Source organism: Triturus cristatus, chromosome 9 (genome assembly GCF_964204655.1).
Source record: "Triturus cristatus chromosome 9, aTriCri1.1, whole genome shotgun sequence".
NCBI lineage: Eukaryota > Metazoa > Chordata > Amphibia > Caudata > Salamandridae > Triturus > Triturus cristatus.
Genome location: NC_140592.1, coordinates 1,140,094,295 through 1,140,109,967, shown reverse-complemented (window position 1 = coordinate 1,140,109,967; position 15,673 = coordinate 1,140,094,295). Strand labels below are relative to the sequence as shown.

Genomic DNA, 15,673 nt, shown 5'->3' with positions numbered 1-15,673 from the left:
GGAGATAATAGGACAAGCTGTCGCTGGAGCTGTCCAAAGATCAGAGAGTCCGAGTGCACCAAGTTGCCTCCTTACATACTGAAGCCAAGGGAACCTACCTGCACTCGGAAGACTCATTATTTCCTCTAGTTCATTCCTAAAAACCTCCAACTCAGGCGTTGTCCAAATCCTCCTCCAAAAAATCAGAGGTTTCAGGCCAAGGACTTCATCTAGAGGTCGCAGGCCCATGTCGAGTCTTAGTGGGAGTGAAGGAGTACTTTGGGGAAGAGCTAGCAAGTGCCTTATGAACTTAGATTTAGCACGTAGAATCTCTGTGCAGCTTTTCAGACCCCAGAGTTCTGCACCGTAAAGTATCCGACCACGAGCCTGAAGTTTATAAATTTCAACAGGTGGCGCTAACGGTTTTGCAGAAGAAGAGTTATAAAACTTCAAAATCCCACCAATCGACTGGGCTAGTTTTAAATGGGCCTTAATTTGGTGCGTGGCCCAAGACAGTCCTTCATTTAAAGTAAGGCCCAAATAATCAAAGGTGTGGACTCTCTCCAGAGTTGTCCCACCTATGGAAGGATTTGGCCGCGTTTTAGATGGAGGATTAAAGATCATGAATTTGGTTTTCAGAGTATTAATTTCCAAACCGTGATCCAAACAAAATAGCTCAAACCCTTCCAGTACCCTCTGTAGGCCTAAAGGGGATTTAGAAAGCAGTAGGGTATCATCAGCGAACATTATCGCCGGTATTATATTGCAATCTAACTTAGGAGCACCGCTGTTTATGACCTTGTCTAGGTACGTAAAGACTCCATTAACGTAGAGACAGAAAAGGGTAGGGGCCAGAACACAACCTTGCCTGACTCCTTTCTCTACAGCAAATCTTGAGGTGAGTGTTCCGTACTTCCCGTACCTTACTTGTGCAAAGTTCCCCTTATGTAGGCGAATTATAATATTCAACAAGGGGGCAGGAACTCCCAGGTTAGCTAAGACAGTCCATAATTTTGATCTAGGAACCAGATCAAAGGCCGCCCGAAGGTCGACAAACATGGTATAAAGTGAACCAGCCTCAACATGGACGGTCTTCCAATGTAAAAGCATAAGCCGAAAAATTTGATCTATCGTGGAGACCTTTTTCCTAAACCCGGCTTGATAGGGGCTGAGGATGGAGTGCTCCTCCATCCAATCTTGAAGTCGGTTTAAAATCAGGCGGGCAAAGATTTTTTGGGAAACGTCTATAAGACTAATCGGCCTGTAGTTACCGGGGAGTAGAGGGGAGCCTTTTTTGTAAATTGGAACTATCTCTGCTCCAAACCAAGTGGTAGGAATTGCCATACCCTTTAGGATGGCATTAAATAGTGCAGTTAAGTAAGGAGCCCATATTAGCGGCTCATTTTTAAAAAGGTCGCCTGGGAGTTTGTCTAAACCCGGGGCTTTCCCAGAAGGAAGAGTATTTAAGATATCTGCAACTTCATGGGCCCCAAACTCATCTACAAGTTGGTGTGCAACAAGCTCCTCCGAGTTGACCTCTTCACTCGAACCATCAAGAGGGGGGGCAGTTTCACATGCATAGAGAGCTGAAAAAGGAGCCTCCCAAACACTGGCCGCTATGTTAGGAACAACTGCTGAAATGGGAGCCGACGAACCCGTGTTGACAATTTGCCAAAACGTTCGCGGGTCGTTATTTTTAAGTGCCTGTGTTAGTTTATCCCAGTTATTGGCATCCCATTCTGCTTTCGCTTGGGCAATTAATGATTTGTATTCCCAGCGTTTCTGTTTTATTAGTGTTTTATTATTAGTGGATTTAACTACGCTCAAGAGTTGTGTTTTCGCTTCCCTACATAGTGCATTATACCACTTTGGTACGGTGGGGCTCTTTCTTTCCTTGAGAATTATGGGATTGAACACACTAGCCAGTATAGTGTTTAACTCAAGGTTCAATTGTTCAAATTTCCTGTGTGTACCCTTGGTAGGATTTCGCAGCGGTAAATGTCCTACTGCTTCCAATAACGGGATTGTCTTAAGGTACAAATCATGAATCGCACCTGGCAGGTTAGCCAATTTTTCCCACCTCACCCTTCTTCTATTACTTGATAAAAGAAGGCCTGTATCAGAACTGCTCATATCGTTTTCAGTATCCGGAGTTGTACAAACCCCCTGGAGAAAAAACCATAGCAGTAATGGATTGTGGTCACTCTCAGCCCTAGGCGGGACCATAAAGTCAAGTACTTTATCCCAGGAGCGGGTCTCCAAAAATATATAATCCAGCATGGACTCTTGGCCGGGTTTGTTAAAAGTACATTTGGCGGGGGCATCAGATTTAGTGCGTCCGTTACAAGCCCTGATCGAAAATTGCAAAGTTAAGGCCATGATCTGGACTACCAGAGGGGTCCAAGCCCTGGGAGATTTGCCCGAAGATGGTGGTATTTTCCAATAATCGTCCTCCTCCTGGATGTCGCCATCTATCATACCAGGCAGAGGCTCAAAGTGGCAATGAAAATCACCACCTATTACCATGGTAGGACACCGAGAAAGGGTGTTAAGGAATGACGAGAGCTGAGCAATGGTTATCGACTCCGCAGTCAGGTTCACTGGTCTTGAATAAACATTGACCAGAGTGAGGCGGACGTCGTTTGGCCAGGCCAGGATCACACACTGGATGTCTGGGGATTCTGTGTTCACTTCAGTCGCTTTACAGCCTAGGTGGGTGCAAACCCACATAGTCAAACCCCCTGATGGTCTGCCCCGACCCTGCCACTGAGCTGGGATTGAGAAAGAGGCAAAGCCGCTACGAAAGTGTGGTGCCCTTGCCCACGTTTCTTGGAAAAGGCAAATGTCCATGCTATCTATAAAGTTGCCCCAATCAGGGCACCCTAATTTGTTAGCCAGACCAGCTATATTCCAAGATAGTATTTTCAATTTTGCGGGTGAAGATGTTAAATCTGGAATTTCCGTTGGAGTATCCCCAGTAATTATAGGGTTAGTAATACCTGGGCCAGTCGTATTTTCCCCAGTATAATAAACTGGGAGGGGATTCACGTTGAAAATATTATGTGATATAATTTTAGATGCCTCCACCACTGGCGACTTATTAGTCGCTGTGAATGGAATTAAGTGCGAGTTGGAACTTGGAGGCATTAATGGTGTTGTTTTTCCCATTCCCAGTCCAAATACGCCTTGGGTAGATGGCTTAATGTGGTTTGTTTTGATGAGAAGAGTTCCATCACATTTCCCTAGCGCGTCAGTCTGGGAATCCATTATGGCTAATTTGGTGTTCGTTCTCACTTAAACACCTAAACCGATTATAATCCCTAAGGTATAATGAAGAACCCAGAAAGTCACGACTAGCTGTATGCCCACCAGAAAAACCTCTGTGTCCCACCCATGTCCACCCTAGTTCATGATTTTGTTCTGGATTTCTGGTAGGTGGAGGATAGAAAAACGCTAACGGGAGGGTCCTGATGGAAGATTCCACCCCCTTATGAGGAGAATTTAGAATGGAAAAAACTGCACCCGTGTCTCATGTTTATAATCACACAATCCCCATTTAGACCCTTCTTAGTCGGACCTACCCAATGCACCCTACGGACCATGAGAATTTCACCTGAAAATTTTGGGGAAAGTGGTCTGTGTTTTGAAAGCCAACTTACCACTTTATTCTTGAGTGATGCGAAGGGTTCATTTGTTCCCTCGGTAAGTTTAGGAACTCCCGCCAGGACGACAACCAGTGGTGCTGCCTCCGGAGGGAGATTTAAGGTTTGGTATTCTCCCGAGGTGGAAGCTCTTATGGTAGTAGCTTGGGACGGTTCATTTTCTGCCCTAGATGCAAGGTTTTCACTTGCCCCGGGGAGGGGAGGGAAGGAAGAACTGCTATTAAGGGCAGTAGGGACCTGATGATACAGTAGAGGATCTTCTGGAACTTGTAGAGCTAGTTGAGGGGTAAGGATACTTTATCTCTCATTTGAGGCAGTATTGCCCCGCCCCCTGCCTACTAATGGTGGAATTGGACGGGGGTCAAACTGCGACTCAAGAACCTTTTCCAATTTTGCTAATCTAGCTTCTATTTGGTCCATTTTAGTAGAGAGGGGATTAAGTAGGGATTTTAGAACGGCCTCTAAAACTTGGTTTTGGGGATCGGTCATTGTACCCATATTGCCAGTAATAGGTACGGAAGGGGAATGTTGCACAGGAGATGCCTGAACAAAATGAGTAATCAAGGTAGATACTGGCTCATTTACTTCAACAGAAGTCGTGTTTAAATTTGCAATATTCTCACCAGAAGGGACTGGATTAGAAGAAGAGGGGGCAGATGACTTATGGGTCTTATTCCTCTTTGGTGGTGGGCCCCTTTTCCTCTTCGGGACTGCCCCCTCCCTGGCAGCTATGAGGCGCTTACGGCCAGCATCAGAGAATTGGCTTGGCGCGGGGGTGGAACTAGAGTCTTTAGGGAGAAGTGTCAAAACACTATTATTACCAGGGAGACACTCAATAACTGGGGGGGAGGTAGCCTCGGCAATGGCGATAGGGGAAACATGCTTACAGGGCATAAGTTCTTTATCAGGCGTTTTAGCATTGTCTATATGACCTAGAGACGATCTTTTAGCAATTTCAATGCCTGCTGAAAGACGTCTCTCCAAAACAGTTATCTCGTTGGAAATTAAGGAATTAGCTCTGATTACAAAGGAATCTAACGTACCTGAGATAGATGCACTAGACGAAAGACATTTGCTGCGAGTTTCCCTAGCTGCCATTCTAACAATAAACCACAGTACATACAAGTACAAGTGCTTATGTAAGAATTGCAGACAAATCAAGTCCGTACAGCAAATGAAAGAGGAATGGCCCGGTCCGGTCTTAACCGGTCTGTAACGGGCCCACCCTTGGCCCGGGCTTCGCCCCGGGTTGCGCCCCGCTCGCGTCCCGCTTACGCGTTAGTGAGCCCACATTTATATTATCCAGGGGGACGGACTGGGAAGAGGCACCAGCTGCAGTGAATGTTCCAAGAGGCGCAGGGCCCGCTGGTCCTCGCAGTCCCGAAGTAGATTAGGGGCTAAAATCAACACTCTCCCTCAGTCTCCCCTGAGCAGAATCCTCCAGGCAGTTCAAGGCGCTGGGAACAAGATCAGCACAATGTTCAGCCTCCGAGCGGCATTTGATTTACTGGCCCTGGCACAATCAGTGCACTTTACTAGTGACTTACCAGTAAATCAAATATGCCAATCCGGGAGAATCAACTGTAATAACAATTTATACAGTGAGCACTTGCACTTTGACACTGATCAGCAGTGACAAAGTGTCCAAAGCATCTAAGCCAGCAACAACGAAATCCAGCACAGAATCAAAAATACAGGCAGTAGAGGCAAAAAGTCAGGGGAAACCACACCAAAGATGTCAAATCTAACAATTGGCATGATGAGGATTGCGTCACATTAAAAAAGACTCGGCTGCAATGCTCAATAACTGACGTAGGAGCAAGCGAGGTAGCTGCCCTCTGCGAGGCCAGAAAAGCCTACAAACATCTACTCAAAATCAAAAAAAGGAACCAGTGTCACAGGGCATGGCAAGCCCAACAAACAGCAATTGATGAGAAAAGCACCAGAAAATGTTGGTAAATCATAAAATGGGGCAGTGAGGGCATGGGAAAAAACTTTGAAGGATATGTAAGTCCAGGAATATGGGTCCAGCACTTCTCTGCCATGTACCATGGATTGCTGGAACTCACTTCTATGAACTTGGATGATGCGGGGGAATTGGATGCTAGAAAACTATTAAAACTTGGGAGCACTGTACCAAACGAAAAAGTTTCGGAAAATGAGGTAGCTGGAGCTATAGTGGTCCAAAAATCACATAACGATAGAATCCCCATCGACGTGTTCAAAAACAACCAAGATACGTGGCTAAAAGTACTAACAGTTGGATTTAATGCAATCTGTTCCCAAGAAATGGATACTGACTCGTGGAAGACCTCCATCATTGTGTCAATCCAGAAGAAAGGGAGACAAGATGATCCGGGTAACTATCGTCCCATCCCGCTTCTGTATGGTGTGGGCAAAATCTTCGTAAAAGTGTTACCGCAGAGCTGGGAGGACTGGATGGACGACAAACATATATCCCACCTACAGGCAGGATTACGCAAATGACAATATACAATAAAACAGGTTATGAGGCTATACTTGATATGCCAAAAGTATGTGGTCCTGTGAAGATCTATATTTTATATGGTCTTCATTGATTTAAAGACTCCTTTTGATGGTGGTGTTAGACCCACACTGTGGAATATCCTGGGGAAACAAAGTTGACCAACCAAATTCTTGACATTACTGATGGATTTGCACAACGGTAAAAAAGAAAGAGTAAAGTACGGAACACGGGGAGATTGTAGAGATGAATTCGAAATACATACTGGAGTAAGACAAAGATGTGTTCTTGCTCAGGCATTATTCAACATCTATATGAATGAGATATGCTAATCCCTCATCGATCGTAATCTCAGTGTGCCAAAGATAGGATAATTGTATACCAATTCTACTTTTTACAAATTATGCGGTAATCTTGGCAAGCTCAAAAAAGTCAATGCATCGTTTGTTATTGGGAGTTGAGCATTTCTGCCGTAATAAGAACTAACAGCCAATACAGCAAAAAACAAGTTTATGATTATCCCAGAGTAAAGCTCGCCTCCTTTTTTCAAAAGTATAGGAAACCACTCGAACAAGCACGTTTCTATGCTTATTTGTGTATCCCCCTTGATTGCCAACGTAACTGGGTGGAACGATTAGCAAAAAGCAAAGTGACCCTAAGCCAACATGGAGGTGCAGTAGTAAGAGTTCTAAAGAAAACTGGTAATCATTTAGTCAAGCCGACACTAACTGCCTATAAATCAAAATCATTGTCCGCAAGTACTTACGGTGCAGGATTATGGGGCTATAAGAAGACGTCTGCCTTACAAACCACAAAGAATTCAGTTTTGAGATGAATGCTCCGTTTAGGCCCAGGAACACCATTGACGGCATTGATGTAGGAACTGGACCTGTCCAAACTAGAAGATCATGTAGCCCTAAGCCTCTGTCATTAGTGTACTTGTGTGTGGAGCAACCCCATCTCTGACAGTGTTTCGGAAAGCTTTCCAGGATTTATGAAGAAGCAGGAAGTATGCCTCCCTAGCATGGCTTAAGCACATTAAGAATACTCTCACGGCAGTTGGGTGTGAACTACTATGGTTAAAATCTGAGCAGAGGAAAAAGGATGCCCTACTAATGGTAAAAAAATACAGTTTCAGGGCCATGCAAAGATAGAGGATCTGGCTGGAAAAAAATCTCTTTACAATTTTTACCTAAATCATATATTGGAGCCCGGAGTCGAACCTTCTATCGATATGATCTTGCATGCAGAAAAAATATCTATATACATCAAATTCAGACTTGGTCCTCTGCATGTATTTTCCCTCATTAAAAGATGGTCAAAGACCGGACACCTGTAACTGTGCCCTGGGAGGTCCAGAAACAATAGCACATTTCATGCTTTTATGTGCCAGCACCTTGCAGCACAGAAGGCACTTTCTTCGTCCTTTGCTTTTAAAATACAACACACAGCACTGCAAGGAAGCTCTCAAACTCTGCTATAGGACGGACTCGAGGGAAATGTACCGCGCAGTAGCAGCATACATTTACTCAGCATGGAAAGTAACAAGATCACATTTGAGATGCACCAGGACTATCAAGGGTACATTTTTTAGGGTAGCTTTCCTGGGGAAAGTATGAATATCACAGTTAAATTATGAGTCATTTATTTAACGCTATAGTGTTTATATCAGTTGTGAGGTCCTAAGATGAACTTTGGTTTTTAAGATTGCCTTACCAGATGTTTTATTAATTGTACTTGTATAATTGTTTTGAGCACAGCACTGAATTGATGTTATACATTTGCATTGTGTCAACTGCCTCAACTATTTTCACTTTATAAATTATAATACATGTTTTCATTGTATGGCTGTTATGGCTGAAACAATATATGAACTTGTAATTGGTGACATTCCGATTGCATCAACATGCAGGATACAATAACACTTAGTTTCTCCTATATCATGAAGAATTCTTCACTGATATCTGTCAGTATGTTAGAATCTGGTGACTTAGTCGCTTAGTTTTGAGGTTGAGTTGTGAACACAAATCTGCTGCAGAGGTATGTGCCTGAGGAAGCAAGCCATCCTTTGAAAAGGGTATGTTATGATGTTACACAGCAAAGTGGGAGAAATATGCTGTGTAGTGCAGACAGAAAGATATAGCAACTAATTAAACTCAGCCGCTTCTGCCTAATTGTATATATTTGTGTTGACAAATGAAGGATCATTGTAGACCAAGCAACTTACTTGAAGTATAAATGACTAGTTTCTTTAATCTAGGCCTCCATCGTCAAAGTAACATTTTGAGAGGACACTTACGGGATTTACCCGAAAAACATAAATGTAACTCTGGTGCTTACTAATAAATTGTGTCATAGAAGGCTCTCCAAGGGATTAATTAAGCACTTAAGCCACTTGTGAATCTTGTAAATCGTACTGTATATTGTGTCTGTCTATATGATATAAGACCTTGATGCCATACCCATTCTACTTACCAAGGACTTATTAGTGAATTACCCAAAGAGTGCCTTGCATGTGGTTATAATGACATAAGCATTATTGTGAAGCATAAGTGGTGCATGGCTTTATTAATCTCTTACGGAACCATGCATATGACACATATGTGCCTGAGCCCTGGCTCTGAAGGGTTATTCTGGCTTTCCTTTGCTATCCCAATACTAAAGAAATGTTCACCTTTTGAGAAGAGTCACAAATGCGCTGTCAAAGAACTTATGTCTCAAGTGGCATTCCTAGTCAACGCTGCAGCTTTACAGAGAGTGAGATACGCTACATAGAAGAGAGTACAACCTTATACTCAAGAGAACTATGGTTCTGAGAACACATCCATCTTTTCTGTCTAGAAGAATGTTTTTGTTTTTAATTTCATTTTGATTTTGTCAGACAGATATGAACTAAGCATAGACAAAGACGTGCATTGCATAATAGATAACAACATTGATATCCCACATAGAGGATTCTTCAAGATCAGGCTATACCATACAAACATTGCTCACAGCTATACATTGCTAGGATATTATGTGACGGCAGATACATCAAAATAACCAACAGAGCAATGGGCGCCAAGATTAGGTAACAACATATGCAAGCAGATCAGTCCAAGGGTATTGCAGCCTCTGATATAAGGAGAAAGTTAATGATAGTCCAACAAATCAAGGAGTCCACAATAAACATCCAAATTACCATTGTGAGGGTGTCATACATGGAGTATCTGACGATAAGACGACTATCGGGGTGTTTCCTGAGAGCTGGCAGTTGTCAATGACCTGGTGTCAACAGTGAGGGGTGTATCTCTTCCCCTGAGCCAAGTAGTGAAGGGTTCCCAAATATCTTTTGGGCGAGAAGCCATAGGCATGAGGTCCTAGAAAGTCGCCAGTTGTTCCTGACAGTATGCTATGTCGCGGATCCACTCAGTGATCCGAGGGTGCTTAGGAGCTCCCCAATGTATAGCCAATCTGCGCTTTGCTAGTAATAGCAACATAGCAGTGAGGCGGCGCAACTCTGGTGGGGTCTCTTCAACATAGCCAAGCAGCGCAACTAGTGGGGAACACTCCAACTTTTTTCCAGTAAAGGCTTGTATGGTATCGCAAACCTCCCCCCAAAATTTAGAGACGGCTGGGCATTCACATGCGATGTGTAGGAAGGCGGCCGCTTCACGTTTTCATTTCCAGCAGTGCGAATCCGCTCTCAGCTTTATTTTAAATAGATGTAAGGGGGTACGGTAATATCGATGGAGGAATTTTAAATATATGAGCCTCAGCTTGTAGTTTGGGGACCGATGTTGTAGTTGTGAGCAGCAGAATGCCCATTGTTTATCTGTGGGCTTGTCCACCAGTTCCGCCCTCCACTGCTCCAGAGCTTTTGGATCAGTCCATGGGGTATGCGCCTGCGTGAGGGTGTAGAGCCTGGTGACCAATTTACGAGAGGACGGCGTGACCAATAAATGTTCCAGTGGTTGCATGGTAACGGGGGATGTTGGAAAAGAAGGGTGCATTCTTTTACAGGTGGCCCTAAATTGGTAATATAGGAGTAATTCTAAAAGTGGTGTCTGCGTGCCATCCTGCCCTGTGGGCGGTTCCAGGAATATGCCTTGTGGATAGAGGTCACCTAGCAGCGGTAAACCCATTTTACGGGCCCGATCTATGGCGCCCTTGTCATGCAGGAAGAGGAAGTGTGGGTGGAACGCAAGCAGTGTGGAGGGTGCATATAATAAAGAGACACCCGTTCGCTTCCTCAAGCCCTCCCAAGCCCATGGCAAGGTTTCAACTGTGTTAATTTCGTTAGCATTTCTACGGTAGGGTTGATATACCGCCGCGTGCAGTGGAATGGGGTCAGCTATGTTCTTTTCAGTGGCCACGTGGGGGGGAAACGGGATGGGTTGTACCCAATAATGATGAAATTGTGCTTGCGCACTGAGCGCATAGAGCTCGAGGTCAGGCGCTCCCCATCCCCCTTTTGCTGTCTGGAAGAATTTGATGACAATTAATCAGCCGTCCCATCGAGATAATTTGCAACAAGTAGCAGCGAAGGCACTCCACGCTTGAAGGACATGACTTTGTGTCTAGCCAAAACCAAGAAGTTTAAGAAGACTAACTTTTTTATAAATACATTGTAATTATCGACCAGCAGCAAAGTAATCCACGTACAAAGGTTAAGAAGATAAAATGGATGGTAAGAAGCTGCAAGCACGCCAAAAGACATCTCACTCTTCAGCCTCAAGCACAGTCAACCCATAAAATGATCAGTTGTGGTTTTGGAAAACATTTCTGTGCGTTGAATGTGCATATTTGTCCAGCTTTTGAAAACTCACACGTGCTCTACTGAACAAACAACTAAGTACTTTAAGAAATCCAGCACAGGATCTTCTTGTCCACATAGATCAAATGCAATACCAGATTCCATGTAATACTACCTACTGAATCTATTGTAGGGCCCACTTCAGACAAGTGTGCATATGCAGCAGACAGTCAGATATTTACATATGTGTTGCATTCAGTGTTACCAATACACACTACTTTACTGACTCCAAAGAAATGCTGCATTTTGTGTCTTCTGTAGATTGGAAACTGCTGTTGCTGTTTACTTTTGTTTGACTTGTGGTTGCTTGGTCCACTGCTTTGCCTTTTCTTCTTCGCTCCTCCTGTATATGATTCTAGTGGTCAGTGTGGACTAATCTTGTGCTCTTTTCTCACAACTTTCTTGAGAAACCTGATGTCTCAAAGATGGTGCACTAACACGTGGGTATAGGCAACAACTCTATACATTTGCTGTGACTCTCCTTCACTCCTTAAGTAGCTCTTCACTACTTGATATCTGCCGTTTGGCACTAATTGTCTAGCTTTTTAAGTTTGTGAAAAATGTTACAACTCTTCTTCTTCTTGCCTCCTCCCTAGGCCTTGCTCAGCTGTCTGCAACAAGCTCTCCTGCACTCCAACCCCAGAGTCCGTGGCCAGCATTGTGTCCTTGGGCTGCACTGGTGGGAAACCCCCAATGAATGTGGCTGGCTCCAAGTCGCCTTTCCCCTTTCTCACTTCTCTCCTTTTCCTCATAAATAGTCTTATCAGCATACACAAAGGACTGGTAAACCAGGTAGGCAACAACTGCTCCTGCTTATAAAACAGACGTAACAGGGGGGCAAGATTTGTTATGAATTTCATGATGCCTCATTCATAAGGTTATTCATTCATTTGTAAATAAATAATTTTAATTCATTACTCCTGAATGTATTTAATTTATTTTGATATTTTTCTTTCTTTTGCCCATGCAGGCCAATAACTGACTACTTTAAAACAGTTTGTCAGTCTGTATATAATGTGACCAAAAAAGTCATTAAAGCGCAAGCAGAATGACTATGTCCTAGGTAACAAATGCTAAGACCATCATTTATAGTGCTTATGTTATTGTTAACTTAATGCCCACTAACAGTGAAATGGGGCACAGCATGGACAAAGGAGGAAATTCAATTTACACAAATGTAATAGCAAAAACGTTTTGAATTATGTGATTCCAAGTAAAGTGTAAGGGGTAGTTTTGGAATTTGGTGGACAGAGTACTTATCCACAAACATACATTGTCCTTCAAACCCTCAGTACGCCTGTTCTGTTTAGAAGTGGGTGGGCCGTCATCTTTCCAGGAGCGGTGCCCCCGCCTGGCTGTGCCATCAGAAAGCTTACTTTGAAGTGTAGATGGAGTAGGGCTGTTAGAGTAGGGACATGATGCTGCCCATCTTATTTAGAGCAGACGTTTGGATGGATTTTTTTCGTCACTGCCACAAAAATAACCAAACCGTTGGAGGTAACAGCCAGAGTGTGGGGTCATGAGTTTTTTTTGTTTTCCCAATGACAAAATCCCAATATGGGAATTTATTTTTGAAAAGGAAAAAAGTTTGATGCACGGCCGCCTGGAAGACCTTAGCTAAGCACCAAACCTGTTGTGCCTTCAAAGAAGCCATTGTGAAGGCGGTTCCTCTGAAGGCATAGAGATCATGAATGAGCTGGCTGGGCCGGCGGTGATCTCTAAAATGTGAAGCAGTACTCCGCCAGGATGGCAGACGTAATGACTTCCATCACCCTAGTGGACAGGTAGGCCATCCGACAAACTCTAAATAGGTCTCTAAGAGTATGGCAGGGCTAAGAGATCAAGTTCTGGTGCTTTCTTAACTTTTGAATTTGACTTCCTTTTATATTTTGTAACTGGTCACGATTCACACCCACCATCAACCATAACTTCCATTTAGCTTTAGTTTTTAAAGAGAATTTTATTGCCAATGACAGACTTACATCTCTTACTGTTGTTAACATAATCATCATTTACTGTTTTTGCTCAGCTAGATGATAACGAGCATACTACAGCATTCGTTGCATTGTTTTTTTTCTTTTTTATTGCATTCCGTCATTGCAAACACCATTTTGAGTGGTGTGAAATGGGGGTGGGAGTGGAGTCAGAGTGAGGACGGCAGGGGTGAGAGCTAAAATAATACATTAACTCCCACCATCAGTTGTGGAAACTGGAAATGAGCTGTGGATGGGGAACTACTTGTTTACAGTTAAGCGTCTTTTCGTTGCAGATGTAAATTGTCATATTGTACATTATGTAATGTAGTGTGTGTGGAATTCTCTTTGATATTTAATGCAGTGCACGGTAGGGAGACAGTTACTGATGAGTGAGGATGGTGGGAGTAGAATCTTAGTTTAATGTAGTACAGAACTTGAAAAGATCCTGCCCTTTTAGGTTTTATGCTGTACACACTATAAAACACCATAACCTCTCTTTAATTTTAGTATTTTCAGAGAATGCCTTTTTCATATGTACAACTTTAATAATGATATAGGTGAAGAGGGTGTGCTTTGGCTGTGCTGGGTCTCCTTCACTCTAATAGTTGTATGTTGAAAGAGGCCAGGAATAGCTGATCCAGTGACCCTTTTTCAGTTGCAGATCATGCACTGTGGTGTCCCTTACTCTCCTTGTTTCGTAAAATGGTATGGCAGGAGTACTGACACAGACACTTACCACTGCTGCTGGTTCACTAATACGAACCAGGTGCAAGTGTAGCAGTCAGCTGTACTCGGCTTCCTTCACCCTGATTTCTGTTGGGTGAATGGGCCAAAAACAAGGGACAGCTGACCTTGTGCCATTTTTGCAATTGTGAAATGTGCTCGGATAGCTGTTGCATGTACCTGCCCTTCTTGTTCAACAAAACGATGCAGGATATGGGAGAGCGCTGTACCTCATAGCTGGACTGACATCTGTTTGCTATTGTATGCTTTTTTATGTGCCCATTTTCAGCAAAATTGGATTTATGTTGAAAATTGACTCATTTCCCCTATCTTGACCCCTGACACCTGTCTCATTCAAAGGTGGGGGTGTATTTTTAGATTCTCCCTTTTACCTAAGGGCAATGGTTTTTATATAATCTCTTCTGAAGTTCATCAACATCAGGAAATTTTTAAGAACAGTCAAGAGTTTATTGGTATATTCCCCTGACTTGGCCAAGAGCGCGGGGTGCATTTATTTATCACCTCTGATTTGCTCCTGGTTCCCTTCCTTGCTCAAGGATGGATGCATGTTTTTTTATTATGACCATCACAATTGCAGAGGTGGTACATGTTCCTCTTGCCTTGCTCAAGGGCAAGAGATTGGATGTTCCACATGCTATTCTCGACCTTGCCCAACTGTGAGCGTATATGTTTGCCCCAGCCAACCCTACCAAGAGTGAGGGGGCTGTAAAGAAAGCCTTGGCGTAGCTGATAAATTGAAGACAGAGCCGTGGGATAGCTCTAATATGACTTCACCCTCATTTTTGTGGTGGTGTAGGCGGTCCATAACCACTCATAGCTGTCTGGATATCTTGTTCCCAAATGTAAACAGGACAGTGGGGCAGCTTTCAGCTGCTTCAGGGGCCTGCTTATTATGCCCTCTAACTTGACAAACGTGGAGCAGGTAAGGGTGGAAACATTCACTTATGCTCTTTTGCAAGGCACGGATGAATCCTTGGTCAGTGCAGTGAAAGTACATATAAGTAAAATGTAGAAATGAAGCAAATACCCTTGCCATTTTCCTAGGTGGGGTTTGCTTGTGTAATACTCCATCCAAACTTTGAGATGGCAGCAGTTGCAGGGGCACATATGACCCTGGGGCATCTGTGAGCTGCTAAGTGTACCCCATTTCACCTTTAGAAGCACAGGTGGGGAACACCCATCCAACCAATTTGAATATTTCCCATTCATTTGGGACCAGTGGGATGGTGCATATGACACCAGGACAGCTGGGCTCCCCTGCGCCTTCTTAATCCCTCCTAGATCTTTGGAAAGATGGGGGTATGGGTATGTCCTCCTTGGGCCTTAAACAAGGTGGAGGGCTAGAAATATCCACCCATAGGTAAGGTGTGGGGAATATATTTTGGAAGGTGACCTAGCAAGTTAGCTCCTGCACCTCACGCCAAGATCTATGATGACTGTAGTATTCGATGCCCATCTTCTAACTCTCCCCCCTGCCCCAGGACAGCGCACACTTGATTTTAGCTAGGCCTTGGTGATGGCCTTTAAGACCGGTGTCTGCATGACGGGCCAGGAAAAGAAAGGTGTAAGCGGGCAGGTCCGAGGCCCACCCACTTATGCATAGTGCTTTTTTTTTGTTTTCTCCCACTGTTTTTGAACGTTTAGAGAACTGGGATAACAAGCATGTTTGCCTAAATGGTGATTACATATTGTTTTCAATTATTTCATTGTTCATGAAGCATTCGCTTTGTGGTCATTATTAATTACCACATTGGCAAATGTGCAGTAAATTCTCACTTTGGCTTATGGCTCATTAATGGCTGGATGAAAAAAAAAATTTACCAAGCCAAGAAGGGGCATCAAATGATGGAAAGGCTGCCATCCATGAAAATTTAGTAGGCTTTCCAGAAGGGTTTAATGTGTTATGCACACAAAATCACCTGTGGGATACCTATTTTAAGTACACGGGGCATGTTTTGCCAGTAGTCTACCCTTTATTGAACTGTGACCTGTCTTATACCTCTTTGGCATGCTCAAGGCTTGAAATTTGGAC

At 43.6% G+C, this 15,673-nt stretch overlaps 1 protein-coding gene across 1 annotated transcript in view; it reads left to right on the top strand.

Moving 5' to 3' along the window:
* RPAP1 (RNA polymerase II associated protein 1) overlaps positions 1-15,673 on the top strand; it is a 315,008-nt gene that overhangs the window by 259,296 nt on the left and 40,039 nt on the right. Inside the window, exon 19 of the mRNA XM_085627070.1 lies at positions 11,518-11,713. Coding sequence (XP_085483196.1) covers positions 11,518-11,713 — 196 coding nt within the window. The remainder of the gene's footprint in view (positions 1-11,517; positions 11,714-15,673) is intronic.